Source organism: Coregonus clupeaformis, chromosome 20 (genome assembly GCF_020615455.1).
Source record: "Coregonus clupeaformis isolate EN_2021a chromosome 20, ASM2061545v1, whole genome shotgun sequence".
Lineage (NCBI taxonomy): Eukaryota > Metazoa > Chordata > Actinopteri > Salmoniformes > Salmonidae > Coregonus > Coregonus clupeaformis.
The window spans coordinates 14,064,948-14,085,962 of record NC_059211.1 but is presented as its reverse complement, the minus strand read 5'-3'; the positions used below and the strand labels follow the sequence as shown (position 1 = coordinate 14,085,962).

The following is a 21,015-nucleotide window of genomic DNA, read 5'->3' as shown; positions in this document are numbered from 1 at the left end:
TCTTATCCAGATCGACTTACAGGAGCAATTAGGGTTAAGTGCCTTGCTCAAGGGCACATCGACAGATTTTTCACTTAGTCGGCTCGGGGATTAGAACCAGCGACCTTTCGGTTACTGGCACTACGCTCTTAACCAGTAAGGAATGCCCCTACGCTCTTAACCACTAAGCTACCTGCCGCCCCAATTTTGGCACGGCAGCCACAGAACTGCTAGATATCACAAAAAATAAAAATAAAAATATACTGTATCTTCCAGCTTTAGTCAGTCTACATGTCTTTAGTCTCCTCAATGCATGTGTATCTCTGATTATATCATATGATAGAGGTAAAACGCACCAAAGCATATTTTATGCAACATATAGGAGGCCACTGTTGCAATGTATTATTATTTATTGTGGAAGGATGAAATAGTATGAATAAATTCATCAAAATAAAGTTAATGAAAATATGTAAATCATTATTTGAATATGTTGGTAACGCGTTGTATAAAATGGATAATGCCCCCGAAGCCGGTGTTTGGAGGATATATTGCCACGGTTTGCCAGCCCTCGACTTTGTCTTGGGCCTAACAACACCTGCGCAAATATATCCTCCAAATAACGGCTTATCGGGCATTATCACTTAAATATATCATATGATAGTAGCTCAGCTGGTAGAGCGCGGCGCTTGTAACGCTAAGGTAGTGGGTTCGATCCCCGGGACCACCCATACACAAAAAAATTATGTATGCACACATGACTGTAAGTCGCTTTGGATAAAAGCGTCTGCTAAATGGCATATTATTATTATTATAAAATGCACCAAATCATATTTTATGCAACATATAGGAGGCCACTGTTGCAATTTGTTATTTACATTTTTATTTATTTGTTTAAAATTGTGTTCAGCATTCAACTAAAAAATGACACACACTTTTTGCTCTTAAAAAGTATTCCACTCATGGAATAATTTCCCAGACCACTTTGAAACTTGTGGTAGTTATCCAGACAGCAAGGCACAGTAGTAGTCACTGTACGGTACTTGATCAGCTTTGTAAAAAGAAAACGACCTTGTTATTCATTGTGAGTAAGTATAAGTTGGTCAAGATTCTTGTTTTGGGCTCTTGAAGAAGGAACTGAGTGACAGCTGTCTGGTCCCACTGTTTGATGAATTGTCTTTGAGCTTTTTAGACTTGTGCTGTCCGTCACTCTTAGCGTTAGTAGCCTTCTTCTGTTTCCCATCCGGACAGAGACAAGAACAGAGAAGAGTTACCATTGGCATCAGTATTGGTCATCAATGGGTCATTTAGTCTAGGTGTCAATACAGAAGGATTCTCAGGTATACATTCAGAATGTACTGTATAACAGACAGTATAATCATATTCACTCTGGATAAGGGTGTCCTGCTAATGAATGTGATGTAGTGAAATACCTTGGTAGTTTGTCCCTCTTGATCCTCCATAGTGTCGTACAGCTTCATGATCTGCAAGAGATAAATGACACATTACTATTCTTGTTCACCTTCACAGTTCTAATCACAAAACTCTGCACATACAAACACACACACACACACCCTAGATCAGGGGTGTCAAACAAATGTTGCACCGGGGGCCGCATCCGGTCTTCAACGAGGTCCGGAGGGCCCCCCCAAAAAAGGGATATATTTCCTCGCTGTCAAAATTTGCAAAGATAGTCCTCTATCCATCGTTTTTGGAATTTGATACTCCCTGACTGTCTAGCTTTAATTTTGGTGATTATTTGTGAGCTGGTCAGTCAGGAAACGGTATAAATGTACACTACCAGTCAAAAGTTTTAGAACACCTACTCATTCAAGGGTTTTTCTTTATTTTTACTATTTTCTACATTGTAGAATAATAGTGAAGACATCAAAACTATGAAATAACACATATGGAATCATGTAGTAACCAAAAAATATATTTTACACTTGAGATTCTTCAAATAGCCACCCTTTGCCTTAATGACAGCTTTGCACACTCTTGGCATTCTCTCAACCAGCTTCACCTGGAATGCTTTTCCAATAGTCTTGAAGGAGTTCCCACATATGCTGAGCACTTGTTGGCTCCTTTTCCTTCACTCTACGGCCCAACTCATCCCAAACCATCTCAATTGGGTAGAGGTCGGGGGATTGTGGAGGCTAGGTCATCTGATGCAGCACTCCATCACTCTCCTTATTGATAAAATAGCCCTTACACAGCCTGGAGGTGTCTTGGGTCATTGTCCTGTTGAAAACAAATGATAGTCCCGCGAAGCCCAAACCAGATGGGATGGCGTATAGCTGCAGAATGCTGTGGTAGCCAAGCTGGTTAAGTGTGCCTTGAGTTCTAAATAAATCACAGACAGTGTCACCAGCAAAGCACCCCCACACCATAACACCTCCTCCTCCATGCTTTACTATGGGAAATACACATGCAGAGATCATCCGTTCACCCACACCGCGTCTCACAAACACACGGCGGTTGGAACCAAAAATCTCAAATTTGGACTCCAGACCAAATGACACATTTCCACCAGTCTAATGTCCATTGCTTGTGTTTCTGGCCCAAGAAAGTCTCTTCTTATTATTGGTGTCCTTTAGTAGTGGTTTCTTTGCAGCAATTCGAACATGAAGGACTGATTCACACAGTCTCCTCTGAACAGTTGATGTTGAGATGTGTCTGTTACTTGAAGTCTCTGAAGCATTTATTTAGGCTGCAATTTCTGCGGCTGGTAACTCTAATGAACTTATCCTCTGCAGCAGAGGTAACTCTGAGTCTTCCATTCCTGTGGTGGTCCTCGAGAGCCAGTTTCATCATAGCGCTTGATGGTTTTTGCAACTGCACTTGAAGAAACTTTCAAAGTTCTTGAAATATTCTGTATTGACTGACCTTCATGTCTTAAAGTAATGATGGACTGTCGTTTCTCTTTGCTTATTTGAGCTGTTCTTGCCATAATATGGACTTGGTATTTACCAAATAGGGCTATCTTCTGTATACCCCCCTACCTTGTCACAACACAACTGCTTGGCTCAAACGCATTAAGAAGGAAAGAAATTCCACAAATGAACGTTTAAGAAGGCACACCTGTTAATTTATATAATAATAATATGCCATTTGGCAGACGCTTTTTATCCAATGCGACTTACAGTCAATTTAAATGCATTCCAGGTGACTACCTCATGAAGCTGGTTGAGAGAATGCCAAGAGTGTGCAAAGCTGTCATCAAGGCAAAGAGTGGCTATTTGAAGAATCTCAAATCTCAAATATATTTTGATTTGTTTAACACTTTTTTGGTTACTACATGATTCCATATGTGTTATTTCATAGTTTTAATGTCTTTACTATTATTCTACAATGTAGAAAATAGTAAAAATAAAGAAAAACCCTTGAATGAGTAGGTGTTCTAAAACCTTTGACCAGTAGTGTAGGTCCATTATAATTTCTACACAGTTTCAATTTAGTTTTTGTCATTTTTAAAGGGGAAGTGCAGTCAAAAACCAGATTTTCCTGTTTTTCTTACTGGTATTTCCACACTATGAGGTCGAAATAACACTCTGAAATTGAGAAAATTATGATAATGCCCTTTTAGTGTAAGAGCTTTCAAAAAGTTTATTCAGGTGAGATGGAGTTTTTAGCCCACAGCATGACATCACAATCTGATATGATTATTCTGACAAATGACCAGTAAACTTTTATTTGCATATGTATCCACTTTGAGGGGGATACATCTACCAATCAGGGATGTGTATGTAAATATATTTACATTTGTATCAACATGCCCACACGTGTAGCTCAGTTGGTAGAGCATGGCGCTTGCAACGCCAGGGTTGTGGGTTCGATTCCCACGGGGGACCAGTATGAAAATGTATGCACTCACTAACTGTAAGTCGCTCTGGATAAGAGTGTCTGCTAAATGACTAAAATGTTAAATGTAAAAAGGAGGCTCAGGGAAATAAATGCAAATAAATATATTTGGAGTTATTTTCATGAAATAAACACACAGTGATGTATTAGACATACAGTGATGATTTAAAAATACAATTAAAAGACTGCATGGGCGCTAGATAGTTGTAATCCAGAGTACAGAGGAAACTATCTTGTCCTGAGAGTAAAATATTGATTCATGCGGGACTCTTTGTGGGGGCACTGTTTTGTTCCACCCAAGGAAATTTAGTTGAAGAAAATGAGACAAGAAGAGGAACATGTCACACTTAGGAACCGTTATGGACTTCTAAAGTTACTCAGTTTAACATTATGAACATGCTCTTTCCATGACAGACTAACCAGGTGAATCCAGGTGATCCCTTATTGATGTCACTTGTTAAATCCACTTCAATCAGTCTAGTTGAAGTGGAGAAGACAGGTTAAAGGATTTTTAAGCCTAGAGACAACCTAGACATGGATTGTGTATGTGCACCATTCAAAGGGTGAATGGGCAAGACAAAATATTTAAGTGCCTTTGAACGGGGTATGATTGTAGGTACCAGGCGCACTGGTTTGTGTCAAGAACTGCAACACTGCAGAGTTTTTCACAGATAGTGTGTATCAAGAATGGTCCACCACCCAAAGGACATCCAGCCAGCTTGACACAATAGTGGGAAGCATTGGAGTCAACATGGGCCAGCATCCCTGTGGAACGCTTTCGACACCTTGTAGAGTCCATGCCCCGATTAATTTAGGCTGTTCTGAGGGCAAAAAGGGAGGGGGTGCAACTCAATAGTAGAAAGGTGTTCTTAATGTTTTGTTCACTCAGTGTATGTTTAATTTGAATACAATCTTTACAAATCCCAAAAGGATGCTGAATCAAATAAACATTCAGAAACCAGTTAAAGCAACAGAGTAGGCCTACATAGAAATGTGTTAATTAAGGGAGGAGTTACACACATACCTCTTAATAGATAACTGGTGGTACAGATATAATATTACAAAGAAGCAAGCTGTAGACAAATCAAATGCAAGTTCAGACAACTGTGAAAGTAAAATGCAACACAAACTGTTGATTAGTACTAAGTCATAGACGTGATAGCATTGACAACAAGAATAATTTTACTCACAATATTTTACTATTGCCATTTCCTTTTGGACAGATTTCACAGCTTGTACTGCCGTGATTATGACCACCACTCCCTTCTTACAATAGCTCTCTGCCTGCTGCTTCAGTTCCGACAGACAGAATTCTTTGCTTTCCCAAAACTACAACAACTGTAAATGGTGGTGCGAGGTGATTCTTCAAACACAGGAGGGTCACAGTGATCCTTGTACCTCCGGAGGAAATGGATGTTGTCCTCTGTGCGTGAGAGCTGCACCAGCTCAATGTTTCTCCTCTTCAGCTCAGCCACCTACTGCTCCAGTCGCTCCAGGAGTCCTTCAGCCTGACTCACTTCAACCTTCTCCTGGGCTCTGATCTGGTCCTTAACCTCATACAGCCTTCTCTCAATGGAACGGATCAGCTCAGTTAAGATGCTCTGACTGTCCTCCACTGTGGCCTTAGTAGAATGTTTCAGTGACACCATAGCTTTTCTAAACTCTTCCCCTGCTTTTCTTTTATTATCTGTTGGAATGGGTCCTGTCTCAATTTCCCCCAATTCTGTTTCTCAGTCCTTTTTTGCTGCAGCCGAGACTGTCATGGCCTTTATGTTTATCTATTGTACACAGCAGACAGATACACTGCTGATCAGTACCTCAATAAACATCCAGTCGTTTGTCATGATGAGAGCAGATCTTCTCCTGTAGTGTCTTTGACCAACTTGTGCTTCTTAAAGGCAGGAGATTCATAGTGAGGCTGGAGGTGAGTCTCACAGTATGAGGCCAGGCACACAAGATAACTCAAAGCGTTGAAATGCTTCCTCCCAGTGCAGACGTCACACTCCACATCTCCAGGTCCAGCTTACAGTGAGCAGGAGAAGCAGCTTGGAGTCCTGTCTTCTTCAGTTTCTCCACTAATTCAGCCAACATGTTATTTTTCTTCAGAGTAGGCCTTGGGGTGAATGTCTGTCTGCAATGGGAGCAGCTGTAGACACGTTTCCGATCATCCTGATTACAGTGGTCATTAATAAAGCTCATACAGTAGCTCTGTCTACAGGAAGTAGATCCTTCAGTATGTCCAGACAGATCAAACAACAGAATAGCTCTCTATTAACTGAAGTATTAGCAGCCACAGATTTGAAATGAGTTCTAATTTATTTCTTAAAAGTTAAAGCCTCAGTGCAGTCAGAATTCTATTTTTCCTGTGTTTTATATCATATTGTACAACAGCTGATGAAACGAACACTGTAAAAGTGAGAAAAAAATTTAGCAGTATTATTTGCTGATAGTTGCTGGTTGAAAATGCAATCTACACAGGACCTTCTAATCAGCAGGTTTGCATGGCCGGGAGTTTCGACTTTCCATGGTGACATCACCATGCAGTGAATTGGTTAATAGACCAATAACATAGAGTTCCAAACTGCTAATGTTCAGTTTTCCGCTCCCCACTTCCAGACAGTACTAGCAAAATTCCTGCTTGAGAGATAGTTTTTCACTAAATGGAAATCTTGAATTGAAATCTATTACTGTAAGGTGCTTAATTGTTACCAAGAAATGATTTGATATTGATATAAAAACAGCTGAATTTGGCCTTTAAGAAGGTGAGACTGATTAAATATAGTGTAGAGGCAGATACCGAGTCCAATGTTTAGTCATAGAGTGAAGGTGAGTGAATTAGTTAAATTCTATTTTCTTTGAAACCCTCATTCAGATAAGGAGTGGTTTATGGAACATTGTGGATCAAAGTACATGCAATAGAAATGTCTGGCAGGGAATGGCCTTATAACAAAACTAACTCATATGTGCAGTAGACATATGGCTATATTTATTGCACACCATCTTTCACTCCATTTGTGAAATGTGAACCTACAATAGCTTCCAAAAGTATTCACACCCCTTGATTTTGTTGCATTACAAAGTGGAATTAAAATGGATTGGTCATTTTTGGTCAACGATCTACACAAAATACTTGAATGTCGATGTGGAAGATTATTAAAAATCAGTTTTTAAGAATTAAACATAATGACAGGGCATATAACACTAATATCTAGCAACCCAAAGGTTGCGAGTTCGAATCTCATCACGTACAACTTCAGCATTTTAGTTAATTAGCAACTTTGCAACTACTTACTACTTTTTAGCTACTTTGCAACTACTTAGGATGTTAGCTAACCCTTCCCCTAACCCTAACCCTTTTAGCTAACACTTCCCCTAACCTTAACCCTTTTAGCTAACCCTAACCCCTAGCATTGCTAACGTTTGCCAGCTAGCTAACGTTAGCCACCTAGCTACAATTTGTAAAATATCATATGTTCAGCAAATTCGTAACATATTCTACGTTTGCAAATACCTAACATATAATACAAATTGTAATTCGTAACATATCATACGAAATGGGTGATTGACAGCCACAAATGAATACATGCCATACGACATATCATACTAAAGGAGTGTCTTGGATTTACATACAGAATAATACAAAATGCTCTGAGACCAGGTAGATTTTTAAGCAGATTTAAGTCAAAACTGTAACTAGGCCATTTAGGAACATTCAATGTCGTCTTGGTAATCAACTTCAGTGTAGATTTGGCCTTGTGTTTTAGGTTATTGTCCTGCTAAAAGGTGAATGTGTCTCCAAGTGTCTGTTGGAAAGTAGACTGAACCAGGTTTTCCTCTTGGATTTTGCCTGTGCTTAGCTCCATTATGTTTCTTTTTATCCTGAAAAACTCTTCAGTCCTTGCCGATGACAAGCATACCCATAACATGATGCAGCCACCACCATGCTTGAAAATAGTGGTACACCGTCATGTGTTGTGTTGGATTTGCCTCAAACATTACTCTTTGTATTCAGGACAAAAATATTGTTTCTTTGCCAACATTATTTTTGCAGTATTACTTTAGTGTCTTGTTGCAAACAAGATGCATGTTTCGGAATATTTGTATTCTGTAAAGGCTTCCTTCTTTTCACTCTGTAATTTAAGCTAGTATTGTGGAGTAACTACAATTTTGTTGATCCATCCTCAGTTCTCCTATCACAGCCATTAAACTAACTGTTTTAAAATCACCATTGGCCTCATGGTGAAATCCCTAAGCGGTTCCCTTCCTCTCTGGCAACTGAGTATCCCATGCTCAAAAGGGATCAGTATCTGCTTTTGTTTATTTTTACCCACCTACCAATCGGTGCCCTCCCTTACGAAGAAAGATTGCAGTCAGAGTGCAGTATAACTGCAGTATGCTGCATCCAAAATAAAAAATGTTTTACTGCAGTAATTTTGCAGTTCAACTGCAGTACACTGAAGTTATTCTGCGATTACTGCATCCAAAATACCACCGTCGACTGCAGTTAATGCACTTTTACTGCAGTTTCAAAACTGCAATCGTTTTTTGTAAGGGCATCTTTGCAAGGCATTGGAAAACCTCCCTCGTCTTTTTGGTTGAATCTGTGCTTGAAATTCACTATTCGACTGAGGGACCTTTCAGATAATTGTATGCGTGGGGTACAATCTTAGTAGTAATTCAAAGATCACGTTAACCACTTATTGTACACAGAGTGAATCCATGCATCTTATTATGTTATCGGCTATGCACATTTCTACTCCTGAACTTATTTAGCCTTGCCATAACAAAGGGGTTGAATACTTATTGACTCAAGACATTTCATCTTTTCATTTTTATTATAATTTTTTTAAATAATCTGATAACAAACTTCTACTTTGACATTATGGGGTATTGTGTGTAGATGAGTGAAAAAAAATCTAAAATTTTACATTACACAACAAAATGTGGATAGTCAAAGTGTGAACACTTTCTGAAGGCACTGTTTGCGAATGTCATTTGAAATAAAACATAAATCCCCCACAAAAAATGTATAAAGTAATAACGATAACAATGTAAAGGTTCTAGAATTCCCTTAGCCAACCCCCAATGTGGCCTTGACCTTTAGGCCTGCGGGTGATTTTATTTGGCCCCCCAAAGTTTTTTGTAAAAAAAGACTGTAAATCACCAGGTGTTCAGCAAAGAAAAATGTTCCCAAGTATTCCCACGAACAAAAAGAGAGACGTGATCTTGTCTCAATGTAATCAAGGTATGAAATTATATTTTCAAATACAATCTATTTTTGGGCTTACATGTGGTCAATTTGCAGTGTACAAATTATTACAATTATGTTCGGTCCCCCGACCATCCGCTCTGAGAAAAATCGTCCCGCGGCAAAATCTAGTTTCCTACCCTTGTCTTAGTGACACACGCACAAACACACAGTAGATCATAGCAAGTTATGATTACAAACCTTCTTCACTCCAGTGGATACAGCAGCTTCCTGCAGGGAAGATCTAATGAGCCAGCGTGTAGTACTCTGGGCTTTCCCTCCACCTCCAGAGCCATTCAAACACAGGCTGTACACAACATATGTCTGGTGGATGTGGGAGAAGATATGAACCACCTGTACAGTAGCAAAACAGCAACAGTCAATTGCAATGATTTAGGGAGAAGTCCAGCTTAGCATACTAATACAAACTTATAATGACACGAGTCAGAATAACAAATCATTAATTCAGAATTTTTCCAGAGAAATGTATAATAGTAATAATAATAGTCATAGGCTGGGACCAATAGGGTGCCATTTGGGACATATTCTTTATTGTCCCTGATGGGCAAAACATAACAGTAGGCCCAGGTCTCCTGTACATACCTCCCCCACATACTGGAGCAGCCCTTTGTCCAGCCGGACTCCCAACATTCGCCCAACCCCAGCACACAGCGCCCCCCTCTGTTTCATCTCAGAATTCTCCCCCTCCAGGAGCAGGCTAGGGAACTCCCACATACCAGCCAACAGTCCTACAAGGAAGGAAGGAAAGAAAGAAAGGAAGAAAAGTATACAGACAGTTAATGAGGGTCCTCAAATAATCACAACTGATATCAAAAGGTTACCTTTGAAAAATACAGTACCAGTCAAAGGTTTGGACACACCTACTCATTCAAGGGTTTTTCTTTTTTTTTTTACTATTTTCTACGTTGTAGAATAATAGTGAAGACATCAAAACTATGAAATAACACATATGGAATCATGTAGTAACCCCAAAAAAGTGTTAAAGAAATCAAAATATATGTTATATTTGAGATTCTTCAAAGTAGCCACCCTTTGCCTTGATGATAGCTTTGCACACTCTTGGCATTCTCTCAACCAGCATCATGAGGAATGTTTTTCCAACAGTCTTGAAAGAGTTCCCACATATGCTGAGCACTTGTTGGCTGCTTTTACTTCACTCTGCGGTCCAACTCATCCCAAACCATCTCTATTGGGTTGAGGTCGGGTGATTGTGGAGGCCAGGTCATCTGATGCAGCACTCCTTTACTCTCCTTCTTGGTCAAATAGCCCTTACACAGCCTGGAGGTGTGTTTTGGGTCATTGTTCTGTTGAAAAACAAATGATAGTCTCACTAAGCCCAAACCAGATGGGATGGCGTATCACTGCAGAATGCTGTGGTAGCCATACTGGTTAAGTGTGCCTTGAATTCTAAATAAATCACTAAGTGTCACCAACAAAGCACCCCCACACCATAACACCTCCTCCTCCATGCTTCACGGTGGGAACCACGCATGCAGAGATCATCCATTCACCTACTCTGCGTCTCACAAAGACACAGCATATGGAACCAAAAATATGGACTCATCAGACCAAAGGACAGATTTCCACCGGTCTAATGTCCATTCCTCGTGTTTCTTGGCCCAAGCAAGTCTCTTCTTCTTATTGGTGTCCTTTAGTAGTGGTTTCTTTGCAGCAATTCGAACATGAAGGCCTGATCACACAGTCTCCTCTGAACAATTGATGTTGAGATGTGACTGGAACTCTGTGAAGCATTTATTTGGGCTGCAATCTAAGGTGTAGTTAACTAATGAACTTTTCCTCTGCAGCAGAGGTAACTCTGGGTCTTCCTTTCCTGTGGTGGTCCTCATGAGAGCCAGTTTCGTCATAGCGCTTGATGGTTTTTGCAACTGCACTTGAAGAAACTTTCAAAGTTCTTTACATTTTCCGGATTGACTGACCTTCATGTCTTAAAGTAATGATGGACTGTCGTTTCTCTTTGCTTATTTGAGCTGTTCTTGCCATAATATGGCTATATTCTGTATACCACCTCTACCTCAACTGATTGGCTCAAACGCATTAAGGAAAAAACTTCCACAAATTAACAAGGCACATCTGTTAATTGAAATGCATTCCAGGTGACTACCTCATGAAGCTGGTTGAGAGAATGCCAAGAGTGTGCACAGCTGTCATCAAGGCAAAGGTTGGCTTCTTTGAAGAATCTCAAATATTTGTTTAACACTTTTTTGGTTACTACATGATTCCATATGTGTTATTTCATAGTTTTGATATCTTCACTATTATTCTACAATGTAGAAAATAGTAAAAAATTAAGAAAATCCCTTGAATGAGTAGGTGTTCTAAAACTTTTGACCAGTAGTGTATGTTAGTGAAAACAACGGTAAAGATATAGTAAACGCACCCACCTTGTAGCTTTACAATGGCACAAACATCATGCAGAAAACAACATGAATGGTGCAAAATGAAATGCTTGGACGGTGTGTTTTAGTGCTATACTAGGGTCCTGTCCCAAGTGGTACCCTATTCACTATATAGTGAATATAAGGACCAGGGCTCTAAATTAACCATTTCCATTGGTAGCACTGGTGCTCCTAACTTTAAAAAAAAGAAAAGATACTGCGCAATATTTACATTTACATTTAAGTCATTTAGCAGACGCTCTTATCCAGAGCGACTTACAGTTAGTGAGTGCATACATTTTTCATACTGGCCCCCCGTGGGAAACAAACCCACAACCCTGGCGTTGCAAGCGCCATGCTCTACCAACTGAGCTACAGGAGGCAGTAGTTTACAGTGAGCAGTAGTTTTCAGACGGTCTAGCTAGCTAGCTTTTTTTGTAGGATAGTTTGCAGAGGCTGCAGCAGGTGTTATCGAAGAAGATGTTGTTGCTAATCTGTTAGCTTCTCCCTTATCAAGAATAACTTTCAACAAGAAGTTAAGTTTCAAATGATCATCATCTGGTGAGTGGAACTGTGTTTTTTATTGCAGCTTGCTCGCTGTTGCTTGCCTTCTTTTAAAACTTTAGATCACCGGTTACTTTGTGTGCTAAGCGTGAAAATAGTTTTTGCAATGGGAAGTAATAGTTGTACATTTTGATTGGGAAATGCTTAGCCTAATGGTTGTGTTTTTGTAGTCTTATGATTGGGACCTATTGGCTTATTATGTCTGAGTTGATGGACTGTTTATCCTTTAACATCATGCTGTGTGTGACTGTGGTCTTTCCATCGGCACTATGCAGTGGTGTAGCGGTGCCTGGAGAAGTGGGTATACTCAAATTTTGCCAAACGGCCCGCCTGGTGAAGGAAAGGCGCCCTGTGTGAAAGATCCTATATTTTCCTATGTTTTTTACGAGTTTACCTATAGATCTTTCATTTTCACAAGATGTAATCAGGAGACTAGTTTTGAGGTCTGGGAAAAATCTAAAAAATATATTTTCGGAGGGTGTAGTTGCCTTTTAATTCAATTGGGCAAAACAAATGCCCTCCCCATTGATGCAAATTATCATGATACCATTCTGTCAGGTCAGTCTACTTTGCAGTCAACATTTAATTGGGAAGGTTTTTTGGGAAAGCTTTTAGAAATGTTGATGCAAACAGCGTGTTCATGAATTGCGCATCGCAAATAGTCTACTAACCAAGACTTCGGACCAAACTTTTTCAATACCTGTTTTGCATACCCATTGTTGCCTTAGTTAGCATTTACTGGAAGATATCTTTCCTACCTACCCTACTGGCTGACTGAATGGAAGCTGATAATTATGAGTTTTTTACTCCGCTGGTCTTCGGAAGAAATTACTAGTTCTCACTGTCCGAGACCAAGTCAAGACCGAGAAAAATGTAACTGACAGAGACAAGATACTCAATATGTGGTCTTGATACCGGTCTCAGGCACTACAACACTGATGGCTACTTCGGGAATATGAACTCGTCATGGCCAGAAAAGGTGAGGAATGGTTATGATATATGTATTATGTTTATAAATGAAATATTGACTACACAAGAAATGTCACATTACAGTATTCAGACGTAGCCTACAAACGTCAATTGAAATGGTGAACCGTATGTTCTACCGTTAAAATGCACTTCTGATCGCATAGAGCAAAATAGGCTGCTTGAAATAGCTTACCAATTTACTACAGTGAAGTGGGTCCAATTAAATGAGAAATGGGATGAATGGTAACTTGCTAACTTGTTGTAGGCCTATAGGCTTTGTCACGAGTAGCCTATGAAACCACCACAGTCAGAAAAGGTGAGGAATTGATTTAGCAATGATCATGGAAATGAAATAAATAATAGGAAATATATGCCTATTTCCAATTATTTTAGAATGCAAAGATAAATAGATTTAACTAACGGCTAATGATTGCATCTTGTTATTATATTTAGCTAGGCCTACCTGTTCTTTTATTATGAATATATTCCCCATTTTCACAAGGTTCCTACTAGGCTACTTTTTGCTTCTTGCAATGCTAGACTTCAACCTCTAGAAACGGTGTGCACGCATGGTCTAAAGTTTGCGGGAGGATTGGCAGTTCAGTTTTATAAATGGCATAAATGGCAACTTTTGCGTGAAAACTGGCACACGCATGATTTGGGGCATCATTTGTGCGTACGCAATGTTTATAAATGAGGCTGTGAACTGTTTGGACTAGAAACTAGATGTTTTCACTGTAGTAATGGTGCAACCATGACACTAACGAATCTGCACTTCTTTTTCTAGGGCACTCGGAAACAACGGTACAGCAAAGCCTAATCATTACAACAATTAATTATTATCTGGGAGTTTTTTTTCTAGGCGCACTGGTGCTCTCAAATAAAAATTCCAGGTCGCACTGCTAAATATGTAAGAGCATATGCAACCAAAATATTTGCTCTTTAGAGCCCTGATAGGGACTAGGGTGCCATTTAAAACACAGACTATATATTAGGGCAGCTGACCTTTGCTTGGCCTTTGGTTGAGCAGGTACTCCCTCTCTCCTCCTGCTCCTGGCCGGGCCACAACACAGGTGAGTGTGCGCTCCACACGAGGAGCCTTCTTCACTGGCTTCCTGGGGAAGTTCAGAACGCCCAGCTCGCTGTCCCAGGGTTCCGTGGGGCACAGGTTACATGTTCCTGAGGTCACTGGGGGGGAGTCAGGAACTGTTTACATGTTTTGTGAGAATTATTTGGCAAAGTCAAGGTGGCAAACACACATACACCAGGGGGCAAGATTATCTATATGTTACAAAGACTTGTAGACAAAATTAGATAATTCTATCAAATATGCTTTAATAACCGTATTCAAAATACCTGGTATATGACTACCATCCTTATATGCACAAACCTTTGAAACAATGAAAAGGAAAAAAAAACACTCACCACAAGCTTCTATATCTGGCAGAGATGCAGGCACCCTGTTCAATTTACCAAGAAGCTTTGTTGAGTTCTCCTCTTGTTTGATGCTAACCTGCACAGAGAGATACAAACACAGTTGCTACATACAGTGGGGAAAAAAAGTATTTAATCAGCCACCAATTGTGCAAGTTCTCCCACTTAAAAAGATGAGAGAGGCCTGTAATTTTCATCATAGGTACACGTCAACTATGACAGACAAAATTAGAATTTTTTTCTCTCCAGAAAATCACATTGTAGGATTTTTAATGAATTTATTTGCAAATTATGGTGGAAAATATGTATTTGGTCAATAACAAAAGTTTCTCAATACTTTGTTATATACCCTTTGTTGGCAATGACACAGGTCAAACGTTTTCTGTAAGTCTTCACAAGGTTTTCACACACTGTTGCTGGTATTTTGGCCCATTCCTCCATGCAGATCTCCTCTAGAGCAGTGATGTTTTGGGGCTGTCGCTGGGCAACACGGACTTTCAACTCCCTCCAAAGATTTTCTATGGGGTTGAGATCTGGAGACTGGCTAGGCCACTCCAGGACCTTGAAATGCTTCTTACAAAGCCACTCCTTCGTTGCCTGGGTGGTGTGTTTGGGATCATTGTCATGCTGAAAGACCCAGCCACGTTTCATCTTCAATGCCCTTGCTGATGGAAGGAGGTTTTCACTCAAAATCTCACGATACATGGCCCCATTCATTCTTTCCTTTACACGGATCAGTCGTCCTGGTCCCTTTGCAGAAAAACAGCCCCAAAGCATGATGTTTCCACCCCGATGCTTCACAGTAGGTATGGTGTTCTTTGGCTGCAACTCAGCATTCTTTGTCCTCCAAACACGACGAGTTGAGTTTTTACCAAAAAGTTCTATTTTGGTTTCATCTGACCATATGACATTCTCCCAATCCTCTTCTGGATCATCCAAATGCACTCTAGCAAACTTCAGACGGGCTTGGACATGTACTGGCTTAAGCAGGTGGACACGTCTGGCACTGCAGGATTTGAGTCTCTGGCGGCATAGTGTGTTACTGATGGTAGGCTTTGTTACTTTGGTCCCAGCTCTCTGCAGGTCATTCACTAGGTCCCCCCGTGTGGTTCTGGGATTTTTGCTCACCGTTCTTGTGATCATTTTGACCCCACGGGGTGAGATCTTGCGTGGAGCCCCAGATCGAGGGAGATTATCAGTGGTCTTGTATGTCTTCCATTTCCTAATAATTGCTCCCACAGTTGATTTCTTCAAACCAAGCTGCTTACCTATTGCAGATTCAGTCTTCCCAGCCTGGTGCAGGTCTACAATTTTGTTTCTGGTGTCCTTTGACAGCTCTTTGGTCTTGGCCATAGTGGAGTTTGGAGTGTGACTGTTTGAGGTTGTGGACAGGTGTCTTTTATACTGATAACAAGTTCAAACAGGTGCCATTAATACAGGTAACGAGTGGAGGACAGAGGAGCCTCTTAAAGAAGAAGTTACAGGTCTGTGAGAGCCAGAAATCTTGCTTGTTTGTAGGTGACCAAATACTTATTTTCCACCATAATTTGCAAATAAATTCATTAAAAATCCTACAATGTGATTTTCTGGAAAGAATTTTATCAATTTGTCTGTCATAGTTGACGTGTACCTATGATGAAAATTACAGGCCTCTCTCATCTTTTTAAGTGGGAGAACTTGCACAATTGGTGGCTGACTAAATACTTTTTTTCCCCACTGTATGCACTGGAGAGTCATCACCAATGGTCTGGAATAGGTCAATGCTATGACCTGGTCTTGTTATGGTTGATTACTTTGGTGTTGTACCTTCCTGTAGGAGTGGCAGAGAGTCTGTATGGGACACTGAGTGCACAGGGGGCCTTTAGGGGTGCACACCCTCGCCCCCAGCTCCATCATGGCCTGGTTAAAGTCCCCTGGTCTCTCTGGGGACACCAACGTGTTGGCGATGCTCCTAGAATACACACAGAGGAACAATGAATCCTTCAAACAATTACCTAAGGGAAACATACAGTATCTAGCCAAGTAAGAATGTGCATTAAGTCAACATGAGATTGAGTATCATGACTTAGGTGTTGGAATTGGTCAACTATGTCATCATTGTAACAGCTTGTATTAAAAACAGATGACCCCCACTGGACAGATGTTAAATATCCAATGATGAATCATCATTAGAAAATATATTATTTTTCCTCACTTCAACCTCACCATAGAGCTTCAGTCACTGCTGGGCTTGTACTGTCTGCCCCTATAGCCCGCACCCGACACAGGACCCGGGTCACATTCCCATCAACAGCTCCCGTCAACTGGGCAAAAGAGGTCACAGGTCATGTCAGTGAACGATGATGTCAAAGGGGGAGGGTTAAAATGACTTGAAAAATAGAATATAAATCCAATATGGATGGTGTTAAGAGATAGATGGGAGGGGTTGAATGGAGCTGGTTGGGACTAATAACAACAAGATAACTAATGTAAAACATACCTTGTCCATAAAACGTATATAGGTTATAGGTTAAGAACTTTTCTGAAAGAGCACAGTTTGAAAGATATGGCAAACAGTAATCAAAACGGATTGACATCAGAAATAGATGGGAGAGGTTGAGGGTAAAGGAAGGACAGGAGTAAAAACTAACAAAATATAATTATTGTAAAATGTATATAGGCCTAAGCGTTGTTGTTCACTAGTTTACTCCAATTAGGGGAGGGGTGGTAGGGAAAGTAATATAGGAAAATATATATTTTTTAAAGGATATGTATATACTTGTATGTATGTACAGTTGAAGTCGGAAGTTTACATACACTTAGGTTGGAGTCATTAAAACTCGTTTTTCAACCACTCCACAAATTTCTTGTTAACAAACTATAGTTGTGGCAAGTCGGTTAGGACATCTACTTTCTGCACGACACAAGTAATTGAGAAACAGACGCCTCACAGGTCCTCAACTGGCAGCTTCATTAAATAGTACCTGCAAAACACTAGTCTTGCAAAGTTTTTTTTCTAGGCGCACTGGTGCTCTCAAATACAAATTCGCCTCTTCACTGTTGACGTTGAGACTGGTGTTTTGCGGGTACTATTTAATGAAGCTGCCAGTTGAGGACCTGTGAGGTGTCTGTTTCTCAAACTAAATTTTACATTTTAGTCATTTAGCAGACACTCTTATCCAGAGCGACTTAGTTAGTGAGTGCATACATTTTTCATACTGGCCCCCCGTGGGAATCGAACCCACAACCCTGGCGTTGCAAGCACCATGCTCTACCAACTGAGCTACAGAAGGCCCTAGACTAGACACTAAGGTATTTGTCCTCTTGCTCAGTTGTGCACCGGGGCCTCCCACTCCTCTTTCTATTCTGGTTAGAGCCAGTTTGCGCTGTTCTGTGAAGGGAGTAGTACACAGCGTTGTACGAGGTCTTCAGTTTCTTGGCAATTTCTCGCATGGAATAGCCTTCATTTCTCAGAACAAGAATAGACAGACGAGTTTTAGAAGAAAGTTATTTGTTTCGGGCCATTTTGAGCCTGTAATCGAACTCACAATTGCTGATGCTCCAGATACTCAACTAGTCTCAAGAAGGCCAGTTTTATTGCTTCTTTAATCAGCACAACAGTTTTCAGCTGTGCTAACATAATTGCAAAAGGGTTTTCTAATGATCAATTAGCCTTTTAAAATGATAAACTTGGATTAGCAAACACAACGTGCCATTGGAACACAGGACTGATGGTTGATGATGATAATGGGCCTCTGTACGCCTATGTAGATATTCCATTAACAATCAGCCATTTCCAGCTACAATAGCCATTTACAACATTAACAATGTCTAAACAAGGACATTTCGAAGTGACCCCAAACGGTAATATAAAATAAATTACTTTAAAAAGGTGTGTGGGAGCGTGCGTGTTTGAGCATGCGTGTATATAGAGAGAGCTCTGACCTGCCCCAATGCGATGGAGCCCACAGCTCCAGCGGTGTAGCGGCCCACTCCAGGCAGCTGCTTCAGCAGAGCCTCAACCGTCCTGGGCATCTCTCCTCCCAGCTCTGATACCACCTGTAGTACAGTTCACAGCCAGACAGGACAACAAATACAACACACTCAGAAGTCACTATAGACAGAGAACACACACTCAATAGTTCAAGCAACACAGTACATGTCACACAACCAGGGTGGGAAATGAACACCAGCCTCCAGCCAAATGCTGGTCGATTTTGGCATTGGCTGGTACACAATTCAATCCAAAGCCCACATGCAAGAAAACAACAATGTGTGTGTGTGAGTGTAAGTGTGTTGTTTTAACATTACAAAACACGTGCATGCATTTTCTGTGATTTATCTTCATTAGACATTGTGGCAGGTAAAGTGGCTGGTAAAAGTTGGGCATCCACCAGCCACCAAAAAGTACATTTCCCACCCATGTCTCCAACTAAACAGACAGGTAAGGACCTAACATCTAAGATAATATCCTCTTTTTGAGAGAGGCAGAGACAGTTGACAAAATGAACCAAAGAGAGCTCTCCTCTTGTCATATAAGTGTCACGTTGGTGTGGTGGTAAGCCTTGCTTTTGCAAGTACATATTGTAAATAATATATGCTATAGACAGACCTTCTGAGCTCCTTCGTGAAGTCTCTTTCCCCGGGAGTAGTACCCAAGCCCAGCCCACATCTGATTGACTTCCTGTGCAGATAAAAAGGATGATAATTGATGACAAGATGGTCAGAATACAAAGGCATTTTCGCCTCACAGACCCTCATTTGCATTCATTGTAATCACCTCCAATGTAGCTGCTGCAAGATCCTGTACTGTTGGCCACCTCTGGAAAAGAACGAGGCAAAAACACAAGAAGAAGAGATCAATCCAAATGCATTATTTCTGTGATTACTAAGTCTGCTGAAATCAAGTTCAGACTTCATAAAAGACCGACAGACTGGCCTACCTTCATCCACTTATTGTAGTAGTTGATCACAGTGGCAACCTGGGTCTGCTGTAACATTATTTCTGAGACCCAAACTAGAGAGGAAACAAGGTCAATTTAGGATATCACAAAAGGCCCACTAGTTAGATTATAATATGAGACTTGAGCATGCAGTGTCTTACCAGCATATGTCCTGATGTTGATGTCCGTTTCTGTCAGAGCCTATTAAGGAAACATTAAGTGAAATCATATTCCTTGGGGAAAAGTAACATTTATTCTAGCTAGGCTGTTCTATATGTAATGGAGATAAGAACGTGCCATATGCTCACTCCACAGCTAGCTTGAAATGTCGCCAATGATTCTGTTGAATTGGATCCTTTTCAATAGCTCAACAGGTTGTTACGTTGTCGGTTATGTGTGTTAGCGAGGCAGAGGGCCCCGGGTTCGAGCCAAGGTACGACCAATTTACCCGGAGTTGAGAGGGAGGAAGATAATACTGCTAAGATAGCGCACTGATGTAAGTTTCATATACCATATGTCAAATCATGGGTTATATTCATGATTCATGATAATACTTGGACACTTTGAAAATGAGATGGTGCATCTCAAGAGGTTTCATCCTGCAAAATGTCAAATAAAAATTCTAACACCCTTTCCAATGGTGTAAGGGAGTAAGTTTGTACACACTCAATAATCAAGATCATGCCTTGATGTACGTGTAGGCATAATTGAAACTATAATGGGAACATATATTATGTCATTCTCTTTACCACAGTTCTCCAGGGTAACTCTCTCTTCCCCTGGTCATACCAGTACAGGATATGTGTCCTAAAGAGTGTGACGCCAGTAGGATCATGGAATGAATGGTATGTAGACGCTGCAGTCTCATCAGGCTCTTAGGGGAGGGAAGACATTACAGCATGCCATTATAAAATCACATGTTTGGTTGTGGCAATCACTGAAATCAATCAACAGTCAATAGAGGCTCAAGGCTGAGAGAAAGAGAGACTATGAGACAAAGACAGAGAGAAAGACTGAGACAGAGATCTCGAAAGAAAGCCTGGAGACAGTGTGAGCGAGAGGGATCTTCCTGGGGTCCAACACAGACAGAAAGACAGTGAGAGAAAGACAGAGAAAGATTAGGAGGGGGAGAGGGAGAGGGAGAGGGAGGCATGTTGCATAACTTGTGCCAGGAGTCTCAACAGTTTTCCTAATGTATTCAAAGACGGTGCTAATATTCTACTCTAATTTTTTGACTGATGATTAAAAAAAAGTCCCAACTTTGTAGGCCTACCTTGTTTCACAGTTGCTTTTGATCTTTTCCGGAATGGCTTTGCTGATGACTCGGTTTTGTCCCGCGCGACTCTCTTCCCCTTCTGCATCGCTGATCGAAGCATGCTCATAAAAACAAACTCTCTCCCCACTTTGGTCCGTATGTATAGTTGGCAAGTTAAACTAGCTACCAGTGGATATATTATCCACAATCAACAACAACGTTCACTACTGTTGTTCATGCAAAACTTTGATCAAGCTGTTTGTTTACCTGCAGACAGTGCACATGGATCTCTCCCGCCACTATAGTGACTGATGGGCGTGTACCTACTAAGGGAGGGGACCGAAGCCGTTAGTCCAATCCGCTACTAGC

General features: G+C 40.7%; 1 protein-coding gene across 1 annotated transcript; it reads right to left on the bottom strand.

Moving 5' to 3' along the window:
* Positions 1-836: 836 nt before the first annotated feature.
* Positions 837-20,937, bottom strand: mutyh (mutY DNA glycosylase). Its single transcript, XM_041838566.1, has 15 exons — positions 20,665-20,937; positions 20,141-20,265; positions 19,553-19,592; positions 19,392-19,465; positions 19,229-19,270; positions 19,061-19,132; positions 18,394-18,507; positions 16,675-16,772; positions 16,276-16,420; positions 14,461-14,548; positions 14,041-14,223; positions 9,689-9,834; positions 9,287-9,439; positions 1,410-1,460; positions 837-1,208 (listed from the first exon to the last, which is right to left on the bottom strand). Exons 1-15 carry the CDS (start codon positions 20,771-20,773, stop codon positions 1,080-1,082), a joined length of 1,569 nt encoding a protein of 522 aa, XP_041694500.1. The 5' UTR covers positions 20,774-20,937; the 3' UTR covers positions 837-1,079.
* Positions 20,938-21,015: the final 78 nt, after the last annotated feature.